The sequence below is a fragment of the Poromitra crassiceps genome (genome assembly GCF_964638095.1).
Source record: "Poromitra crassiceps genome assembly, chromosome: 28".
NCBI lineage: Eukaryota > Metazoa > Chordata > Actinopteri > Beryciformes > Melamphaidae > Poromitra > Poromitra crassiceps.
In genome coordinates this window covers 15070508-15080088 of record NC_139651.1, presented here as the reverse complement: position 1 = coordinate 15080088, position 9581 = coordinate 15070508, and the positions used below count along the sequence as shown (strand labels likewise).

General features: G+C 44.5%; 1 protein-coding gene across 1 annotated transcript; it reads right to left on the bottom strand.

The window, feature by feature from the left end:
* Positions 1–7618: 7618 nt before the first annotated feature.
* Positions 7619–9337, bottom strand: LOC310799578 (E3 ubiquitin-protein ligase Zswim2-like; the record flags this gene model as incomplete). Its single annotated transcript, XM_083662168.1, has 1 exon — positions 7619–9337. One exon carries the CDS (start codon positions 9335–9337, stop codon positions 7619–7621), a length of 1719 nt encoding a protein of 572 aa, XP_083518294.1.
* Between the last annotated feature and the right edge of the window lie 244 nt (positions 9338–9581).

Here is a 9581-nt window from a genome sequence, read left to right as displayed (position 1 = left end):
CGTCTGTGCACGTCCTAAAAAAAAGTAACGAGGAGTGCCAAGGACGTCTGTGGACGTCCTAAAATCATAATTCATATTATTCCATAATTCTGCTGTTTAAGGTCGTACCTAGCCAGTGAGCATGAATCCCTTCAAGGGATCACACGGCGCCACCTTAAACATCGTCATGGAAGCTGCGCCACCCACCTCGGATCCTTTACTTTGTGCATGAGACAGCAGGGAAAGACGTGATCAAAGAGGAAACCGATGCATGCTTCAGCCAGAGCCGTATATATTGCTCTGTCTGCAGCGGAGAGTGGGCTCGGCTGCATCCGCGCTCACAACTGAGCTCTTATGCTTCTATCTATCTCCACACGATTTCCTGCCAGAAAGCCAGCATCCGAAGCCGAACGGCCAAGCCTTTTCGTTCAGTCGCGTTTGCCAGCGCGCATCATTTCCTTGATGCGCGCTGGGATCCGTCCGGGGCAAAAACGGAGTCGAGAAAACAAACTCTGTGCGTGTGGGAGGAGCCCGCAGCTCAGAGGTGGAGAGGGGGGGGGGGGGGAGAGGGGGGGAGGAGGGGGGGGGGGCACGCAGGCTGCACAGAAACCACACCACGCCACCACATCAGAAAACACCAGCCAGAGTCAGTGAATGTGCTCGAAATTAGAGTGCAAAAGGTATTCATAAAAGTGACTATATCTTGGAAAGTAAAAAAAAACGACAGAAAACCCTTGAAAGTGCACTTTTTTCAGAGGCTGTCATTTCATAATGGAACTATCTAGAAACAAAATTTCTTCTTTGGAAGAAGCAGGAGTGTTCAATGTTTCATTAAAGTCCAGCCCCGTCAATATAGCCATAATAGAAAAAATTCTATAGCTGTTTTCATCTGAATGGAAGTGAATCTGGCACAGGCTGCAGACAATTTTACTGAAGCGCTGTGGCACTCAATGTGTTAACCGTTAGTTGCGCACCTTAACAATCAGTTAATCGGTTATTGTTAGCGTAGTTTCTGCTATGAAGACTGAATTGATGATACAAAGTAACAATGTTGTCGGTCAAAACAGTTAATTAATTTTAATCGGCTACATTTTTAACGGCAGTTAGATGACTACCGGTTAATCATTAACATCCCTAATGAAGAGTGGTTTTTCTGACATGTTAAAATGAGCCAATCACACATCCTTTGCATAGAGCAGCTACATTAAACTGAGACCACTGGTGCTTTTAAAGCAGCTGACAGTAGCAGGCTGGTAGCAGGGCACTGCCAAGGTGGCCTTAGAGATCTCAGGGTATCACAGCCAGAGGGAGGGGCAACCTCTGTGTCATTCCCATCCTGCTCAGCGATATCCTTCAATGGACAGCAGACTCACTCATCTTGTTACAGCATGAAAACTCAAGTATGCCTTTGTCTTGAAAATGTCTACCTTTTCTCCTCAGCTCTTATTTCCTCACATAGCGCTTACATGATAATCCTATGAGAGGCAAAGTGAACGTCACTTCCTGCTTCAGCACTGTACCAGAGATTTTCTTCCGCAGTTTATTTCCCCATAGACATTTCGTAAAATGCTTATAAAAATGGTTTTACTTGGTAAAACCAAATGGTTCACCTATATTTAGAATCGGGAGAGACCATAGAACATTTCACTCGCACCAGAACTAAAAAACAATATATTTTTTCTTCTTCTTTAAACTCGCTTTTTTACGTTTTGGTCCAATGAAATGTTATGCGATCTCTCCGGTTTCTAAATATATCTGAACAGTTTGGTTTGAACAAGTAAAACTATTTTTATAAGCATGTTACGACATGTCTATGGGAAAATAAATGGCGGATGAAAATCTCCGGTACAGTGCTGAAGCAGGAAGTGACGTTCCACTTTGGCTCTCTATACATTATAGATCAATGTGCCTGTCGGGAAAATGCTAGGACAATTATTAGCTTTCCTAGAGAGAGCGCAAAATAATCCTATACACCTTCAAAAATATGTGGACCTTCAAGAAGGATACAGACATGAACATATCTCTTTAGACTGAGGTGTTGATGACACTTTGTGTGATGCAGCTGGTAGAGCCTGACAGTGGGAGATTGCATTCATGTCTGGAGATATACCGGCGATCTGATTATTTTGTCTTTCGAGTCTTTGCTGCTTGCTTTGGGTCAAAGAGGACGTTAGTGCAGTTATGGAGGCTTTAGGCTGGACCCCACCCCACCTAGCTTGGTGTACACTGTCCAAGCCTCAATGACCCCCCAAACCAAACTATAAGAATGTACCGGCCAGCCCTGAAGGGGGAGGCCTATACCCCCGGGGCTATTGTTCCCCAAAGTAGGTCAAAGCTCGGAGCCATCACAATCGATTTAGATGGATTGGAGAACATTGGAGATGGAGAGGGGGGGGCAGAGTCTGCATGGATGATCACACTTGTTGATATAAATTGAAGGAACAGGAACTAATGTTCATATTTTGGGACAACTCATCATTGTCCTCTCCTGCACAGCTCGTCATCCTCCTTAACCTTTATCCTTCTCCTAAGAAAACATTACACCACTTTATATTTATCTATTGTCCAAATTAGCTCTTTCATTAACTTTATTTTTAATATGATTATTTAGTGGGTTTTATTTGAGCAACTTGTTAATCATCAATTGGCTTAAACCTACGTATATTGAGAATTGAAAGCTTGCTTGAAGTGTATGCTCCTTCTAAGAATCCCTCATCAAAATGTATTTCCTTTTGAAAGGAAGAATTGAGGGAGTTCACTCTCCAAAAAGTCTTTTTTCTTTTTGTCCGGTGAACTTTTCAGCTGTGATTCTCTTTGGAGAGGTGAGGCACACTTAACCGTATACTGTTTGACAGTGTCACTAAACCAAGAAAGTAACCGATGCATTCCTTTCCTTTAGAGGGGTAAACATTTTATTTATTTATTATTTATTTATTTATTTATTTATTTATTTATTTATTTCTTTCTTTCTTTCTTTCTTTATTTATAAATATTTTCCCCCCAATTGTACTTGGCCAATTGCCCCTGCTGCCCCAGCCCCTCTGCCGATCTGGGGAGAGCTGTACAGTCACACACATGCTTCGTGTGCAGTTGCCAGCCGCTTCTTTTCACCTGACAGCGGGGAGCTTCACCGGCACGTGGGAGGATAACGGAGCTATTCCCAACAGTTCCCTTTGTAAAAAATATATTTCTATTTTACTTTATTTGATTTATTGCATTTTGCTTGTTCTTTTCAAATTAAAATCTCTATCGAGGGGTCAGAACCAGATGGGCGTAAGTGACATTTTGGGCAGAAATGAGTTATAATATATCAAATGACAGCTCTTGATGAGCTCTTTCTACGGCCAAAAGGGTGTGTGTGAATTCTAAACCAATCCAGAGTTATTCATCAAAAACCAAAAGACCTAAGACTGAACACACTGAACTATTTGTGGACTTTTGGCCCCGACTTTTTTCCAAATAAAAAAAACATAGAAACCCCTAAATGAATGTCAAAATATTGTTCATGAAATATATTGTCATGTTTATGAAGTTTTCAGAATGAAGATTGAAATTTAATAAACAAAGTAAGGACAAAGTGCTCTTTTTCCCCCTCGCTCCTGTCAAATTGGTCAAATTCCCTTCTGGTTCTCACCCCTCACTTATATGCTCATATGTTTGTATTTATTTGATAAAATTTGCTATATAAATATATATATATAAATATATATAAATGTGCTAATATATAAATCAACTTTCCTCCTTGCCTTCGTCTTCCTCCCCTCCCTCTCTCCCGCCTTCCCTCCATCTCCCAAAACTTGTCCAATCTTCTCTAAAGCTTCTTCTCCCCCTTCTCACCTACCTCATCCTTCCTCCTCCTCCTCCTCCTCCTCCTCCTCCTCCCCTTTCTCCTTATACCCCACCTCCTCCTTTTGTGTGCTGTAATTAGTCATGTGGAACATATGGAGCCTCATATTACATAACCCGGCAGCAGCTGCACCCGGGCTAAGATCCAAGATAATGCAAATCAGGGGGCACTTTTTTTTGGACACGACTCCATAGAGAAGCAGTTGGATGCGTCATTGCTGCTAACCTCATGTCTCTTGGAGAACAGTGCTGCTCAAACTTCTCCATGTCGAGGACAGGCACAAATGAGACCCCAGGGCCCCCCATCTGAGTTCTACTGTTAAAGCTTTTACAATATTGCAGAAAGTATGAAGCCCTTCCTGTCAGTGCATCAGTTATTTATAATTGATTATAATAATAAATAATAATAATTTATTCTATTATTTTATATTATATATTATATTATTTATATACAGTATATATATATTATTTATTTATTTGTTGATTTATTTATTTACTTTTGTTCCAAGTCGAATTCGCTAATTTGGTGTATGTCAGCAGCAAAAAAAAAACAATCTCTAGACTAGATAAGTTTAAATTTTGCTGAGGCTTAACACTCCCATGCCTGGTATTTAGTGCAGGAAATTACCAACAAGGCATCTCTCAAACCAAACATTTGCTTATGAACAGCGGTAAGACCGGCCCAACTTGAATGAGCTCTCTCACCTCTTTGTCTCTCTCTTAGCTAAAGCCATAATCATAGACTATTGGGTTCATTAGCCATGTCTTTTTCTAAGGGCTGGCTAATCCTGTGGCTGTTTCCAGGCTTCCTGTACCATATGGGACTGGGACTGCTCGCTATAGATATCAGTACAATACATCCAGTCACCAAACCGTGCATAAAATTAGCTCAGGTTTTATTATGTAATATACTCTAATTAGAGAAGTAATCTGCAACATCCTCCTGTTTGTTTGTTTGTTTGTTTGTTTGTTTGTTGTTGGCTTTTTGTCTCCATCTTTGGTGCTCGCTCTACTTCACAGAGATCAGCTGTCAATCACACAGTGTGTCCAGTCCTTTTCTTTGGAATTTCTGTTGAGTTTGAGCTTCTGTAAGTTCAAGTTCAAGTGTATTGTCACATACATCTAAAACGTACAATGTCGATTCAAATGCAATGAAATGTATTTTTATTTCTTGTAAACAAAAAAACATTACTCAATAAAACATTTATTTAAAAAAGAAATGTACATTGCGACTGTTCTGAAGAGACTAATTTGCCAAAACACTGTTCAGGGGTCTAGCATGATTTTGGTGCAAAATAAATAAATAATCTGTTCTGATCTAATAATGTGTGTAATCTTACTGTCCACGCGTGACATCACACTTTTTTGTGCGATGTCACACGATAACATCTGTCCACCACCAGGCCTCATCAGTGATTTATGACATCATCGGTGATAAATAGTCCCATGCCGAGCCGTCTACATATGCCCTCAACATTTTAATATGTATTTCACACTTTCATACTCTCATAAGACATTGCAACATCACAATTGCTTGAGTGACATCACTGATGACATCACAATTGCTCGAGTGACTAGTGAGGCATGTGTGGGGGGAGCCTCTTCCCATTCCCCACACATCACCTGCCATGTTACTGTGAAGGCATCAAATACGTATGATTATGATTGTCAGATCATCATTGATGTCATAAAGCACTGATGATGCCATAGGCCTCATTATGCTAATGAGGTCATAGACATTGTGATATCATCAGTGATGGCAATGGTGATTAAGCGGGAAACAATTGAGTGTGCGAAGCGGAGCACGCACATTTTCAGTCATCAAGTTATTCAACATAGCAGTATTATCAGCTACACTCTGCTACAGTGTATGAAGAAAACAATACAGTCCTCTTCTATGACACCCCTCCCTACCAGATACCAACTAGGGGTGCTCCGATCCGGCTAAGCCACGATCCGATCCGATTCCGATTCCTGGGGTCACGATCCGATTCCAGAATCGATTCTCGATTCCAACGATTCTCGATTCCAGAATCGAGAATCGATTCTCAATTATGTAGTTTTATATTGCAATAACACACAAAGGTAAATATAAGACAAAAAATGACAAATGTATTAAGGCTGAACTTCAAATTCAACTTCTGTATTACAGTCAGGGCCTAAATTCATTTAGCAAACTATGTTCTTCAGATAAGATGGATTTATAGGCTGGGGGGGATCTGTAGACTTTTGGGGGGAATACATTAACCAGAGTTCTTAAGTGCAAGAGGTGGTGGCACCGTGGCAGTACAGTACACAAATGACATGAACATTTGGACACTTATTCAGCCGGTATCTTGCATGTTGCGTTCAGGTGCACTGTAAAAATTTTTTTTTTTTTTTTTTTTTTACAATTTTAAGAATCGATTCTTGGGAGTTTGGAATCGATCCAGGAATCGTGGCATTAAGAATCGCGATCCTTTCAGAATCGATTTTTTGGAGCACCCCTACTACCAACCAATCTTTTTTTAGGGGTGACAGGGGCTCTTTAGCAGGAAGTGGTCCACATCATCTGAAAGCTGGGACGTGACGATTATTTGAGATGCAGCTCAGCACTGTCAAGTTTTCCCCCAGTCATAAATCTGTAATAAACATTGTTTTGTTTAGGTGTCTCTTCAACATTTTTGAAAGCTTAGAACTAGTATTGGGTTAGAATATGATGAGTAAGTATATGATAGCCATCCCATGCTCATTTATGTCTCTTAAAGTTGTTGCAGCAATATTTGGTGTGATACCATTTTGGGGAGATTGGTAACTTGGCATTATTGGGTTATTGTCAATATACAGTAGGAAAGCCGTATACCCTGAATGTCCTAGGTCTCTCTAGTTTGTGGTTGTAGTTTCAGGGTCTGTTTATCATTATGTGTAATATACCGTGTGGATCCGAGAAGACGCGTGATCGCCGCCGATCACGAGAGAAACGCATGAAAACAACGCAGGTCGCACGTGAGGCTAAAGGTATTTACACACACAGTCCGATTGTTTTCGTATGCGTGTTTTTTAATCCGTCATCTGAAAACACAGACGGGTCCCAGCTCGCAAAAATCTATTGACTGATGCGAAAAACGCAGAAAATCTAACCTCGTCCGAAAACTTAAATGACGGACGTAATTGTCGGACTCGGTGTGTCAATGATGATTGACACAAATGAGGTCGTATTCTTTTTTTTCTCCGTGTGACAATTTCGGACGAAAATACGGACTTGGTGTGCAAAAGCTATTATTGTCACAAGCTCAGTCTCTGCCTCGGTATTTGTCGGCTCTGTACGGGTCAGGTACTGTATGCTCGTTCTATATGGCTCCGGGGTCTGACATTGATCGGTTCTGTCCGGGTCCAGGTCTCAGCTTTCTAATAATAGACGAGTCCAATCTGGGTCTGGGCACAAATTCCCCGGGTCCATTAGGGTCCGGGTCCGTCATTTTGGACCCGTGAAGACCTCTACTGCATGCAAATAACTGCATGGTTTTTGGCGAAACCCGCATAGGATTAGCATAAGTGGGCATGTCTCTAAAGGGGAGACGACCCATAGCAATCATTCTCATTACGATATCTTGACGTGAGACGTCAGAGGACCCCTTTGGAAATGACCATGCCAGTTTTTCCCTCTGCAAAATTTAGCTTAAATTCAGAGCATTATTTATCCTCTTTCGCGACAAGATAGCATTACACGGTTGGCACCAATGGATGTCCTCAGGTCTTCTAGTTTCATATGATACCAGTCTCCTCACTCTACCTTTAACAATGACCCCGCTCGCTACCGCCTCTGAAAGACAGAAATGCCACGGATGACGAGGGCACTTCGGTCATCGAGGGGCCTTACCGGGGCAGGTGCTCGACCCCCCGCCGCCTGCCCCCCTGCACGCGCCGGAGACGGACAGTAAATAACAAAGCCGTCCAGGGGGCAGGAGTTCGACTTCCGCAGGATCCCGTCCACACAGGCTGCGTGGAAATGGTGATGACAGGGCAGGGTTCGAGCAAACTGGTTCCTGGCAAAGCTCTGCAGACAGATCCGACACTGCTGTCCCAGCGCCAGCAGAGGAGACCCCGGCCTCACCAGCACCATAGGCAGACGCGTCAACACGTGCACTGGTACGGGGTCCTCAGCATCAGGAGCCAACACGCGCTCTGGTACAGGTTCCTCAGCATCAGGACCCAACACGCGCTCTGGTACAGGTTCCTCAGCTTCAGGACCCAACACACACTCTGGTACAGTTTCCTCAGCTTCAGGACCCAACACGCGCTCTGGTACGGGGTCCTCAGCATCAGGACCCAACACGCGCTCTGGTACAGGTTCCTCAGCATCAGGACCCAACACGCGCTCTGGTACAGGTTCCTCAGCTTCAGGTTCATCAGCTTCAGGTTCCTCAGCTTCAGGACCCAACACGCGCTCTGGTACAGGTTCCTCAGCTTCAGGTTCCTCAGCATCAGGACCCAACCCGCACTCTGGTACAGGTTCCTCAGCTTCAGGAGCCAACACGCACTCTGGTACAGGTTCCTCAGCTTCAGGACCCAACCCACACTCTGGTACAGGTTCCTCAGCATCAGCCATTCTGTGATTTGCTGGCTGAGAGGACGCACCTCTTTCTTCATCAGTCAGGTCCTCTCCAACACGGCGCCACTTCCCTCTCCTTTTGGTCCGTAAGACAAACGGGTGGTCCCGGTGGTGTCCGTCCTTTGAGCAGTCCTCACACAGGTAGTAGTAACGGCAGACGGTGCATTTGAAGCACGTGCCGGTGACGGGGCAGACGCTGCAGACGCGGCAGCGAACTCCCAGATGTCTGTCGGGTTTCTCTCTCTCGGCGGCAGTGTAGAGCCTGGCCGCGTTCCTCACCTCCTCGTTCAGGAGCTTCAGCGAGGAGAAGGCCCCCCTGCAGAGCGGGCACTTCACCATGGCGGGCCCTTCGCCCTGGTGCGGCGAGAGCTCCTGGTGGTCCGCCCACATCTTAATGCAGGAGATGTGGACGTTGTTGCCGCAACCGAAGCGGCACCAAGACACGGGCAGCTGTTTCTCCAGCAGCTCCTCTTGACAGATAGGACACACGTCCTGGGTTTTGATGGCTTTCCGGCAGACGCTGCCATCCTCCGCGTCCGGGCCTTGCTGCAGGCTCGGAGCAGCCGCTTGGCTGCTTTGATGATTGAGGATCACAGAGACTTGGCTTCCCACAAGGCCTTTCTGGAAGCAGTATTCATGTTCTCTGGGGAGTCTGAAGATCCGCATCAGAACCCAGTAGATGTGTTTGCAGGGCCACGGCCCGTTCTCCCTTTGGAATACAGGAGTACAAGTGCAAGTGTGCGGGTCGCCCAAGCTCACCCTAAAATTCTTGGCCTCTCCTTCCTCCTTCAGTAGAAAGGAGGTTGGGCCATAGGCTTTCAGGAGGAACGCCGTCATGGTGAGGGCTTTGTCCTGGGACCAACTCACTGCAGTGTTCCTCCGTGCAGTTTTCCTGTTTGCTAATGTTGCTACTACTGACATAACTAATGCAAAAGATTAACCAAACCTTGGAACTCTGGCTGTAGGCATTGACCCACCCAACCTCCCAGCACACTATATCTCCGCCGGGGGAAGGGGAGTTATGACATCACTGATGCCACAATGTCTCGATGACATCATTAGCATAATAAGGTATATGGTATCATTAGTGCATGTAGGTCATCACTCATCATGTCGCAATGTCCATGACCTCTTAGCATAGGTCTATGAGATCACCAGTGCTTTA